This window comes from Echeneis naucrates, chromosome 1 (genome assembly GCF_900963305.1).
Source record: "Echeneis naucrates chromosome 1, fEcheNa1.1, whole genome shotgun sequence".
Lineage (NCBI taxonomy): Eukaryota > Metazoa > Chordata > Actinopteri > Carangiformes > Echeneidae > Echeneis > Echeneis naucrates.
Genome location: NC_042511.1, coordinates 14493902 through 14507395, shown reverse-complemented (window position 1 = coordinate 14507395; position 13494 = coordinate 14493902). Strand labels below are relative to the sequence as shown.

At 40.5% G+C, this 13494-nt stretch overlaps 1 protein-coding gene across 2 annotated transcripts; it reads left to right on the top strand.

Moving 5' to 3' along the window:
• The first annotated feature begins 717 nt into the window (after positions 1-717).
• ptpn9b (protein tyrosine phosphatase non-receptor type 9b) lies at positions 718-10813 on the top strand. 2 transcript variants are annotated; one of them, XM_029501686.1, is made up of 13 exons: positions 718-774; positions 3836-3979; positions 4223-4312; positions 4504-4628; positions 4981-5086; positions 5218-5328; positions 5435-6348; positions 6536-6632; positions 6964-7033; positions 7184-7262; positions 7623-7773; positions 7878-8085; positions 8798-9021. In XM_029501686.1, the coding sequence occupies exons 1-13, from the start codon at positions 742-744 to the stop codon at positions 9019-9021; spliced, it is 2352 nt and encodes a 783-aa protein (XP_029357546.1). In that variant the 5' UTR covers positions 718-741. The 2 variants fall into 2 exon arrangements, with proteins under 2 accessions (XP_029357546.1, XP_029357536.1); XM_029501676.1 differs by lacking the exon at positions 718-774 and adding an exon at positions 2295-2412 and having other exon boundaries at positions 8798-10813.
• The last annotated feature ends 2681 nt before the right edge of the window (positions 10814-13494 follow it).

Sequence of the window (13494 nt, the reverse complement as noted above, 5' to 3'; positions counted from 1 at the left end):
ATAGCTCGATGAAACAAACGCTCCAATACTTGGTTCCTTGGAACAACTGCATGTCCTGTTGCTGGCTAAAATGAATAATACACACATTAACACAAAACTGACTATCCTCAAATTCAATTTTTGAATTAACAGAGTATTTCAAAAAGGCCCTGAATGATTATATGCAAGATACATTATCAAAACAATGACAGTAATTGCGAATCTTCATAAAACTGTGGTTTACTAAATAAATTAACAAATAAGTTGCAGTTTACAAACTGCTTATTAAAGATGTCTATTGACAGAATCGAATGGATTATGAATTGTCTGTGTTACAGTAAGGTTAATAAACTTAACCAGTGGCCTACACATATAATTTAGAAATTACCAGTAATACATCTATCAGTTTCACGTCAGTTGTCAAAAGTCAGATGTCAAATAGAGTGATCAGGATAGAGTGAACTATTTTTTGAAATGCGAAACGAAAGTACGTTTTTTGGAGGAATGTATTGATAAATGGGATTATCACTTAAATAAAAAAAACAACAAAGTGACAGTGGTAATGTGGAATGATTCGTGTTTTGATCTAAGAGGTAAAGTGACTTAAAGGCTTTGTTGGTCTGCTGTGTTGATAAATACAGTTTGGATCAGCGTAATGCAAAGTGATCGGTTGTGGGCGGGGCCTCGCGCTCAGGGTCTGGCTTGAGCAAGTGAGCTCGCGGCTGGTGGGCGCGCCCGCTGCGACGTTGCGGAGGCTTCAAGATGGCGGAATCCTTGACAGCTCAGGAGCAGCTGGTAAGGGTCTCTTGGCTGATTTTTTTTCCTGTATTTCCCCGCCACGTTCCGTGTTCGCACATGGTTCTTCTCTAGTAGGCGATTTTTTTCCACATATTTTGGAGCAGTGACTGCAACCGGGGGCGATGAGGTCCAGTCAACAGCGCTGGCCCGTTCGCACCCCGACTCCAGTGTGACTGACAGCAGGCAGTTAGCATGTGTGTTAGCATGATGGCGTTTGCCAGCAGTACTCAACCGGTTGTGCATCACGAATATTTCTTCTCTTGAAAGCCAATTTTCCCCGGACCACACAGATGTGGTCATATCGGTTATGTGAAGCAGTGGTACATCTTCGCCACTCTTTAGCTTCACACACGGATCCCGCTGTGTCTTAACGGTGCTATTAGCTATCCAGCCACCACATGTAATTTAGCCGCTAGCTAATGCTAATAGCTTTTGTTGATTTGCAGGGAATTTCCTCAATGTCTTTCTCGCCAGACTTTAAATATTGTACTGGACTAATCGTGAAGATTTAACACGACCAACCAATGATTGTCGTAATTATGGGTCATCAGTATGTACCATGACACGGTGGAAACACATCATGAGTTTCACCGCACAACGCTAGTGTTTGCTTTGAGCCCTCTAGCTAGCAGCGTCCTGCCTATCAGATTTACGGTCGAGGATTCACAGAAGTGATCCTCCGGTTCCTAGCATTGTTGTTGCCATCACTTACTAGTAAGGGGATGGGCCTGACACCGATAGTAAACATAAAGCCTTACATGGTAATTGTGGCAAGTTAGCACACGACCTCGTGAGTGCTTGAATTCTAGGGTTAGATTCACAAGTCAGTCGGCTAAGTAACGGGACACGATCGCTCTGCTCCCCCAGAATAGTCATTTTGTTTCTTGGTGGCTAAAACGCCAGTTTCAAAGTACCAGTAACCATTTACTGCCCGAAGTACATAACACGGTCGGTATTCGCTCGTTGTTGAGATGATTTGTTGCTTTTTCCTGTATAATCCTATCACGTCTAGCTCCGATATCCTAGTGCTGATGGTCTGTCACTGGAGCTAATAAAGTGTGCGGGTTTCTCATGATGGAAGTGATTTAAATCTACTCTCCCTGACTTACTTTAACCCAAGTCCGAGCGTTTCCCAGCCGTACCAGCGCAATAGCAAAACTGGCAAGGAATGATTCGTGCAAAAGCCACAATTACTTTATATGACAATCGTTGCGTGATGAAAATACGCTGCACTCACTGGAATGGCGGTGCTGGCACTACTTGAGGCCTTGTAATGTTGTCATTTGTATCTGATGTGATTCCCATGCTTCTTTTGCCTTGATTTAAATGCCATGAAGAAATGTGGATTTATTGACTGTCTGTGCACAGTAATTGAAATATGTGTGCTGACACAGCTGTGATGTGGATACGTTCCTGGCATGAAGTTCTGGCAATGTCAATCTGAGAGTCTCAAATCTATTTTTTTTTTTTCAAGTTCTTTTGACTGGATGCAGTTTCTGTGCTAGCTTAAAGTGCCCTGATAATACAATTTCATAGATGAGTATTGAGGTTTCCACTAAAATGTTTATTCACATCATCATCGTCATAAGGACAACCTCTGCTTATATCTATCTATCTCGTCACATTCAAGAAAAGGTGAGCAGTTCCTAGATCACACAGCAAATGTTATGCATTTAATGAATGTGTCTATTGTTTATCCCTTCATCTAATAACAAAACTGATCATGAGATGCATCAGGATGTGAGTGACTTAACCAAGCCTACCAAATAACTCATAGGGAAGCCCTGTGTTTGGATTAATTCTAAACTTGGCAGCCGTTTTTGTATTATCTGTCCTATAAGATAGTAGATTCAGGATCTGTATACAGATAACTGAGAAATCAGTTGCACACATTCATGTCCTCGCTTCTCACTGGATTCAAATTTAGGTGGAAACAAGCGGACTGTTGTCTCCTGGCATATGAATGCTCACATCTACTGCATCCTTATGGAGCACAGCCTGCTGCTTCCATCTGTATCAAAATTATTGTAACTTTGGCAGGGAAAGAACTAAAAAGGTGTGTGTGTTCGTGTGTGTGTGTGTCTGTGTGTTCATTAGGGATAGACAGGTTTTTTTTTTTTTTTGTTTTTTGTTTTTTTTTTTGTTTGACCAACACTGATTATTAGTTGTTGGGGATGCTGATAACCAATATTTGGAGCCGATATTTAATTTGCTTTAAAAGGGAAAATATTTGCGTTGAAATTTTGAACAATACAAACTTCGACACTTAACTTTGTTTAAATGCCTTTAAGCATATGTTTATTAAACAGCTTATCAGATTTGCAACATGTTAAAGTTGTTTTGTTTTTTTTAATTTTATCTTCGACAATAGACATCTTTGTTTTAAAATTCTAACAAAGTGCAGGGAGCTCCCAGGCTCAGCAGCATGTCTTATAAAGTTAAATGAAAACTTAAACAAAGAAATGGCTCCCTGAAGTTTTCCAAAATTTTGATATAACTGATGCAGAAGATCCAGGCATTTTTTATGCGGAAAAGGAACTTTTTTGGCATTATGTGCCACTGAGCAATGTCCGTAGGAACGAACAGGCCCCGCCTCCAACGCTGTATCCAGTTCTCTTTATACATCCATGTTTAAAACATATATCTGGTCTCCGGACCTTCTCCGTTTGGCACTGCACATGCACAGCTTTCACTGCTGATTGGCTGTTACCCGTGCCGTGGCTCTACGTGTAACCAATCAGATGATGCTATGGGTGGGACAATGCTGGGGACAGAGTAGTGACAGCAGACAGAGAGGTGCGGCTGCATCAGAGCCAAGATATCCCAGTTTTAAATTGATCTCTTATTGGCCATCAGATTTAAAAAAAAAAAAAAAAAAGGCAAATGCTGAATATCGGCGTCGATAATCGGTCGATCTCTACTTGTCATATCAATTGTCACTCATCTCTCAGCTCCTTTGGTTATGTCGCTTGCATTATTTTTTTTGAATGTCTACATAAACGTTGACACCATTTTTTTTTTCTTTATATTTTCTATATTCTTCCTCACTTTGGCCTAGGCTGTGGAGGAGTTCCTGACTGAGGTGCGTCTCAGGGAGCAGCCTCACAGTGCTGGGCTTGTCTCCCAACCTACCGCTGTAAAATTTCTTATGGCCCGCAAATTTGATGTGTGCAGAGCCATCGACCTCTTCCAAGCATACAAGGTACAGCAATGTTTTGATCTGTGACCCACTGAAGTAACTGTTATTCTACTATTAATGTGGCAACGTGAGGCTCAAATGTTCTCCACTGCTAAATAAGATTTAGGCATATTCACAGGTTTACACAATATATGTAGAAGTTATTAAAAAAAAATAATAATAATTTAACAAAATAGAAGGAATCAGGTGTCAGCTGCAATCTAATTCCCAATTTTCTACATCTTTGTAATTTTATGTCATTTTTAGAACACAAGAATCAAAGAGGGCATCATCAATATCAACCCTGACGAGGAGCCCTTACGCTCTGAGCTGCTGAGTGGCAAATTTACAGTCCTGGTGAGTTGTGAAATCATGCAAATTTGAGTTAATCGTTCAGTAATTACATCCTGGGATACAAAAAAAATTACATACATAATGTTCATTAAAGAGAGGTTCCTAAAACTAACTGTCACTGAAGCATAGCACTGTCAGACGACAAAAGTGAATTTACTTTGGTGTATTTATTGGTTTGTTAATATTCCTACCAGCCTGGCCGTGATGCAAAGGGTGCCGCTCTAGCGCTCTTCACTGCTCGTCTCCATCGGCCAGACGTCACCACCCACAAAGCTGTGCTTCAGGCCATCATCTATCAGCTGGATAAAGCCATAGAGAGGTGAAAACTAAACCTGAACTATTGTATAAACAAATTTCTTTAACTCAGTTCTTTCTACAGTTTGTTGTCTGTTGAACATTATTTCTTTATTTTCTGTTTCTGTTTTTCATTTTAGACTTTGCTGAATGTTTGAAAATTTACTACATAATACTTATTAGTGGAAGTGTCAGCCATTTAGTTTTCTTACAAGCAGAGCTGGGTTAAAAAAAATCTGAAAGATTTCAAAAATATTATGAATATGGCCTTCTTCCTCAGGTGTAATGTAAAGAATTATAAACCTATTCCTATATCCAGCCATTTTAATGGCTTAATGGCTTTTCTTTAAATTTTAAATCTTCTTGATTTTCATCAGTGTCCAAACTCAAAGAGACGGACTTATATTTATCTACGACATGACCAACTCCAGCTACGGCAATTTTGACTATGAGCTCTGTGTCAAGATCCTCAATTTGCTCAAGGTAAATATCGGAAACAGCCTCATTTGTTATTTATGTTGTTTATATTTTCCTACCCTGTGTTTCTTTTGTGAAAAAATGTCAAAGTTCTCTCAGGAATGAACACTTTATAATTTCCTCTGTCCATCGCCTAGGGGGCTTTTCCAGCCCGTCTAAAATGTGTCTTCATTGTGTCATCACCTCTCTGGTTTCGAGCACCTTTTGCCGTCCTCCGCCTCTTTGTTCGCGAGAAGCTGAGAGAAAGGGTATGTGTCTGTTTTTATCAAGGAATTATGTCATAATGTGCACGTTTGCTATTTGTTTCTCATTAAAATTTGAGTTTTTTTTTTTTCCCCATTTTGCAATCACCAGGTGTGCACGGTGAAAGCTCATGAGTTGGCCAGTCACATACCAGTCTCCTCCCTTCCTGAGCACCTGGGTGGGACATCCCAGTATAGCCATGTTGCTTGGATTCAGTCTTGTGTCAACATTCACACAAACACTGATCAGGGTGACACACAAGAACATGACACACATGACTGTGTGGGAAGCCTGCTACGCTCTTACAGCCTGGAGTGTAGCAACACAAGCGCAGGCGCGACAGTGACCCATGACCATATAAATACACAGTTAGGTTCCGAGTTAGCTGTGGCTAACTCTAACTGCTATGATGATAGCAATGCTAACCCACACAACCACTGCGGTGGAGTGGAGGTCAGGACTCGAGGCCCCGGCCAGTACCAGCAGAGCCCACATTCTGCCACAAACCGGCCGCAGGGTAACCACCAACACTGGAATGGCTCAGCTGTGAGTGAAACTAACCTGGCTGTCAGTGGGTCCAGCCTTAATGCTAACATGAACGGTCGAGGCCGCCAAGCTCCTCCACAGTCAGACACGCCTCCTGACACACCACTTTCCCAGAAAGGTGATGTGGATGTGGTGTATGGCAAGACAACAGACTCAGCCTGTGATCCTCAGAATGACAGTGTCAAAGAGGAGGGTGAGGAGGATGGGGAGGAAGGGGAGGAAGGGGTACCTCCGTTGCCTCAGAAATCTCTGCCTCGTCCACCCCACCAGCATCGCTCTCAGTCCCCACCCCTGTCTTCATCGTGGGGTCCTGATGAGGAGGACCGTTGCATGGAGGTGTCTGTTCACATGCCAGAGCCAGGAGGCATGACGGTGCATGAGCTGGTGGACTATGTGAAGAGGAAGAAGAAGAAAGGGATCTATCAGGAGTATGAGGAGATCCGCAAGGAGCCACCAGGAGGCACCTTCGACTACTCCAAGTAAGAGATACGAAATGCACTTCCATTCTATCCATCGAGCTGCTTTTTTCTGTGTACTTATTTTTTAACATCTCTCCTTTCATTTTGTCTTTCACTGAGGAGATTCAAAGAATTTTGACAGAAGTGAACACATCAATTTTTCAGTCTGACAAGTGTCCTCACGTTGAGATTAATTCTGCTTTTGTAGGAAATTATCCAATCAGATAAAAAACAGGTACAGTGATGTTCTCTGCCTGGATCAGTCACGAGTGAGACTCTGTCAGCTGTCTGATGACGAGGATGAGGTAATAAGTCATTGAATCACTGATTGTTACTTTCTTCATATGTATGTTTGACAAATATTCTTTAATGACTTTGTTGATGAATGAATTATTTATTTATTTATTGCAAAATTATATGACATGAAATTTTTTTGACACCAGATTCATAATGTTGAATATTACAACATCAAGTTAATAGGGATCAAATTTAAATCTGCAGAAATATGATGCAAAAATGTGTTGGTCCCTCTCTGATGATGTTAATGCTCAGCAGCCTACAGACTCCTCATCAGAAAACAGTAGCCCTGACACCAAGCAGTGAGTTTCACTCCATCTGCTCTGTGCGTTTTTGCAGACATCTGATTACATTAATGCCAGTTTTATGGATGGGTACAAGAGGAGCAATGCTTACATTGCAACTCAGGGTGAGTAGCTGTTAAAACAAATTCTATTATTTCTATATACTCTTTCATGCAATGTACATATTTTCTCCTACAACCCAACTCACTTTCCCTTAAACTGTAACATGGCACAATCGTGTGTTAACATGGCCTCATGGATTTTTGTGTCCTAAGGTCCTTTGCCAAAAACATTTGGTGATTTCTGGCGCATGGTGTGGGAACAGATGGTACTTATCATTGTCATGACTACCAGGTGAGGTTCATTCACCTCTCATTTAAAATTGCATTAAGAACTGAGCAGCTGTATGAAATAAATCAGATTAAGCCCTTAGTTGCTTTCCTTGTCTAATTTCATTTGTGTTCAATGTGAGTGCCTGTGTTAATTGATCTGTACAATGTTGGTGTACAAGTTGCAGGTGGTGGTTTTTCAGAGGCAAGTACAATGTGTAGCTTGGGTTAACACAACATACAAGTTAAAATACCAAAACACACAGTGTCTGTGCATTTTAAGAGCAGCACAAGGGGTTTGTGCATTGAATAAGTGTTTTATTTTTATTTTTATTTTTTTATGATGATGAGATTAAAAGGTTGTGACTTGTGTTGTGTACCTCAGGGTTGTGGAGCGTGGACGTGTCAAGTGTGGTCAGTACTGGCCTCTTGAGGAGGGCAGAGCTGAGCAACACGGCTACTTCTTGGTCAGGAACACGCACGTTCAGTTGTTCCAGGACTTCAAACTCTCCCATCTTGAACTCTACAACACACAGGTTGGTCACAGCGATTATGGTGGTATCTGAAAAGTCGTAAATAAGGTCTGTTAATTTTGATATAATAGAATGGTCCTTAATATATATTTAATGGCCTTTGTTAGTCTGGAGAGAGGCGGGAGGTTTGCCACTACCTCTATGTCAGCTGGCCAGACTTTGGAGTTCCCAAGAGTGCTTCTGCTATGCTGGACTTCCGTGAGCATGTACTTCAAAGGAGGGAGGCTGCAGTTCAGAGTCTGGGATCCACCTGGACAGGACCTCCTGGTGGCCCCCCTGTGGTTGTGCACTGCAGTGCTGGTATTGGCCGCACAGGTAAACACAATATTATAGTGTGAGAAATATCCATCCGTCCATCCATCTACTGCTTATGTTTCCGAGTCATGGGCGGTGCTGGAGCCAATCTCAGCTCAAATAGGGTAAGGGCGGGGTGCACCCTGGTGGCCAATCCATCGCAGGGTCAAATCAGATTTATTTGTATAGCGCTAAATCATAGCATTTTTTACATCAAGGCACTTTGCATATAGAGCAGGTCTAGACCAAACTCTTTATAAAATTATTTAAAGAGACCCAACATATCCCCACATGAGCAAGCACTTGGCGACAGTGGCAAGGAAAGAGGGAGAAAGAGGTGCTCAGTCCTTCCCCCAGCAGTCTAGGCCCGTAGCAACATGGCTGAAGAGTAAATGAACTTTAACCTTTTAACTATAAACCCTGTCATACAGAAAGGTTTTAAGCCTGGCCCAGGCTCCGTTACTCCACTACAGACATAATCTAGAGATGGCATTACTATGAGGGGAAATGCAAAAAGACGTGTGACTTTGGCAAAGATGGGTAAATGGCAGCTACAACTTATCTTTGAATCTGCACTATGAAGAATTAGGGCAACTTTGAAGGAAAAAGTCTTTCAGCCCTGAATACGTGTGTCTGACATATTGAGCAGAAGGGTAAGAACTCAATTAGCTTTCCCCTGTGGTTGTGTCTGTTTTAAGTAAATGTCTTTCTTTCTTGTGCTTCTCCTCCGCAGGCACATTCTGTACACTGGATATCTGCCTGTCCCGACTGGAGGATATCGGCACAATAGATGTCCGTCAGACAGTGCGACGGATGCGTACGCAGAGAGCTTTCAGCATCCAGACCTGGGACCAGTACTATTTCTGCTACACAGCAGTCATCGAGTATGCCCAGCGCAATGGGAAACTGAGCCCGGTGCAGTGGTCTGACTCAGACCTAGAGACTGACAGCGAGTGAAGGGACACATGGAGACATAACTAGACAAATGGGATAGCCAACCTAAAATGAAGTCATAGGAATGAAAGACTGAGGAATGGCATTTCTGAGTAGAAGAGGAAAATGGCTCCTCTGCCATAACACAGAAGAGACAAAGGATGGAGATCTTGTTTTGGCTCTCGGTGTAACAATACAGACTCCGACAGTTGCTCTTCCTTTAAATGAGAATGAAAAGCTGTGGAAACAAATAGGGAGTGGAGACTGCACGTTGCATCAGTGATTGACAAGCTGTCCTGCCAATTTCCAAGCCCCTTTTTATTTAGCAAACTACAGGGGAACTTGGCCTACCCTGACCCTTTCTTGTTGACAAGAACATTTTAAGAGTTGTAGCATTTTTATATATGACTTGCACAGGAATGACAAACTTGAACTTAAAAGCCCTCCAAACCCTAGTCTTTTTTTCCTCTGTATTTCTTGTTCCTTTTCAACCCTGAGCAACTCTGATCACAGATACAATGTGATGGGTACAAAAAGGTGAAACTTGAAATTTTTTTTTCTTTTTCTTTACTTTTTTTGTGTGTGTGTTCTCATTTTTTGAGAGGAAATGGTTCTGTGTGAGCATGTGGCCATAAGTGATAGATGTTTAATGTGTGAGCCATTTAGTCCATTTTTGGTTTCTTTTATTTTCCATTTCCTTTTTTCTATGGTGCATTTTCTACATGTGTTTCATATTTGTGCATATGTAGATTAACTTTTCAAAGCCAAAGTCATCACCTTGAATGCTTGGATGTACTCTTTCGTGAAATATTATAGACTGAAGCCCATGTATATTCTTGTAACTTACATTTATACATTAGTGTGCATTATAACAACCGCTGATAGAAGAGCAAAAAAGCTGTTTAATATAATTGACTTAACCTTGAGAAGAATTATATATGTAGCGAGCCAGACTATGACAAAATATTGAAAAGTTCTGGTTTAAAAACTGATATCATAATGCAAATTTGTGTGATTTGTCAGGTCTAACATAATTTTTACTGTCGGAGCGATGTGATTAGCGGACAACGTTAGATAATTGGCCTTAACTTGATTCACTGCCTCGTAGTTTTAAGATCTAAATCATACCTGAAACTGTACACTGTTTTATTTCCCCTTTTGTTCTTTCCCTGTTTGAATCTTGTTCCCTTGATACCACAACTGTTGTGTTTGATTCTCGAGGCATATTCTGCCTCAGATAATTGTGCCTTCAACTTTTCCTTAGCTTAATGTCTCACTAGTATAGTAATAACACCCAAAAAAAACTAGTGCACTTGCATAGTACTTTTGGACTATGTGCCACACGGGACACCCACATTCTGCCTATAGTCCTGTACATAGTACACTACTTCTAAATGATGAGTAGTAGTAGTGCGTTATCGAGGACTAAGCTCTGGTTTGAGACATGGCTATTCTTTTATCATTTGACCTCAGGGGGTAATTCTAGTGTTTTTTGCCTAGTGTCAGATGTCCATTTCTGGGTTTGCCTCTGGTAAATTATCATTTAAGGAAAAACTATATCGACTTTATTTTGTATTTTTTACTGTATTGTATCCTACTATATTTATGTCTTTTTAAAACTTCTACAATATTGAAAATAGTGAATGTTGGTACGATGCTTCAGAAAGAAAACAAAACCAGTTATTGCATTTGATAAGCTGAACAAATCAAATAGGGATTGAAATATATTTTTCATTGTTCACAATGAAACTTAAGTGGAAAATATCACTTGCCATTGTATTTTCAGAACTGACTTGTATAAATGGTGACTGTTCAGTTGTCGGGGGGGAGGGGGGGGGGGGTTGTTGGGGAGTAATGTGGTAATGCTTTTAGAGAGCTTATCGTTAAACTCTTCAGTAACAATGACATTAACGTCTTACTGTCTGGTACACAATGCCAAGGACAACACAAAAAAGAGCTATCAAAGGAAAAAAAAAACTAGCAAAAAAGACAAGTGGCTGACATTTTTGTTCACAGAAAAAAAAATCCAGCATGGTGTAAATGAGTTTAAAAAAAAAAAAAAAAAAAAAAAAAGGCGTGTGTGTGAGAGAGTGTGTGAGAGAAGGTGAATGTGTATATACATGTATGTATATATGCATATTTAGTGTGAACCATATACACACACACACATAGTACATATGTGTGTGTGTGTGTATGTGGGATTTTTCTGCATGGTAAGAGAGCCTTGAATGTTTATAGGGAAATGGTGTCAAAATAGAAGTGGATATTATTGGTGAATGTGGACCCTGTATCCCTACATGCCAAAGGCCCAGGCTCACCCTAAACATTTTTTTTTTCCTGACACACATCCTCAACAACCTAAAAGCATTGATTTAACAATGCACGCCTTGCATCCATGGAAACAGACTCTGGAGCATCACGGGGACATTACTGAAGATTATGTATAGCTACAAAACGGGAGAGTGTGTGTGTAAAAAGTCTTGACATGCTATTTTGAGTTTGTTATGTGAGAAACGGAGAATGCAATGCGCATTGTCAGTGGTGTTCATTTACTGTTTATTTTTGTGCTTTAAGTTGTTATTGAATTATGGCCTTTTACATGCTGTCAGCCCGGCTGTCCCATTAAAGCAATGGTATTACTATCTCTAATGAGTACATGCACAAAGCGATGTCTTTCTGCCTTAATAGAGCAGTGCATGTGCATTATGGACATGCACACTGTGTTTTCAGGTCTCTGAATTCTTTCTCCATATATGTGTGTGGAAGGAAAAATCCTAGTGTCTTACGTCAATGTCAAGCAAATCTTTACGCTGCAAGTAGATTTAGAGTAGAGCTTTACTGTTCTCACTCAAGTTTCCATTTCATAACATGTCAGAGGGACTACTTTTTACTTGACATTCCAGCAGTTTAGTACTATAAGCTGTAACTTTACAAACTTTATAGGTTTATACTTCACAGCAGTATGTTACTGTTAAATATCAGATCTGCCTCAACAAACAAATAGTGATAACAAGTTCTAAGATATGTTTCTAGCACTAAGCTGTTTGAAAGACTGAATACTTTCCTTTTTTATATTTCAGGCACTTTTGAAAACTCTTACTTGAATAATATTTCCACATTGTGACCTTTATTTGTGACAAAGTATTGTGTGTGGCATTGTAACTTTCACAGTATTGTAGTGAAGAAACAATTTTTTCCTCCAGGCACCTGGCACACTCTCAGACCTTTGGCAGGTTGCTACAGTGCCTGGCAATATTTTGCACAGTTTATTTTCTAGAGGAAAGTACACAAGAGAGGACTTATGGGACCTTCAACTTTTTCTTTAGAACTGTAATAATACAAATGGGAAAAATCTGTAAATGATATGCCTTAGGCATAATTAGAACAGTTACTGGTATTGCTGTCTTTGTGATGAGCCAACCAAAATCCCAGATATTTCATCAATGGTTTCACTTTGTCAGATAAAAATTAGAATGAAACTGAACAACAATTTGATACCTAAATAAAAATCTGTATAGACCACATGAAGTCAAGGAACTGTCCCAATATATAATTCCTTGTTGAACTGCAAGATACTTTCTTGTTTTCTTTGTGGTTTATTCCACCTCAAGTCCATACCTACCATTACACTTTGATATGCAAGTGGTGAAGCGTTACTGGGAGCAACAACCTTTCTGCAATAGATGAAGAAGTTCAGAACAAGGTTTTTGTTTGGGACAGCCTTTGTACGTACTATGTATCTTTAACACAATGTTAACCCCTGAAGTTAGTTCACTGTAGAATTCATCCACGTCAGCAGCAGATCACCTCTTGACTGATTAATTACAGGGAAAACCTTCAAGAAAACGCGGACAAGTAATAGTAAAAGCACATTGTGCGGATTTTGCCTGCCCCGGATTGGTGCAACACGCGGAGAACACCGGTATGCTTCCTGTTCACTCGCCAGATGTGGCTTAAATGCCCATATTTTTATATGAAATGGTCCAAATTTGATTTCACTGACGCCACCTCCTCTGAAGTCTAAACTCAGTGAAGTCAGCTGCACAGGTGTGGCTGAAACCACACGAGATTTGTTAGGAGTTGCCACTCGATTAAAACTTTGAATTAATTAACTCAAAGCGTCAGGGTTCAGGACAACAATAGATAAATAAATGCCTCCCTGTCCATTTGGCTGTGACATTCATCACTGATCCAGGGGGCTGCTGGTCTGAACTGTTAGATTCAGTTCAGCACAAAACAGGCCTATACAGACTGTAATAAGGTCAATGCCTCAGCAGCCTGTTAGTTTCAGCTGAGTTATCAGATTAAAATTGTTTTTGTGGCTTTTGCTGCTCAGAACAGAGCTGACAGTTTGCTAGTCTAGTCCAGTGAGGGGAGCCGTGCTGCTGAAAGCTGCAATGTTGATTCAGCCCAGTCAGTTCCATTGAAAGACTTGTTTGTACGTTATGTACTGGGCGTCTCTTCATTCTGAACTTCGGGAGCCATCAGCTGATATTT

Bases quoted from the DNA above. Each gene is read 5' to 3' on its own strand.
- ptpn9b (XM_029501676.1), top strand. From the start codon at position 2,314: ATGAGTATTGAGGTTTCCACTAAAATGTTTATTCACATCATCATCGTC. The intron at 4,313-4,503 runs GTGAGTTGTGAA...TATTCCTACCAG, and splicing joins GTGGCAAATTTACAGTCCTG to CCTGGCCGTGATGCAAAGGG. The intron at 4,629-4,980 runs GTGAAAACTAAA...GATTTTCATCAG, and splicing joins CTGGATAAAGCCATAGAGAG to TGTCCAAACTCAAAGAGACG.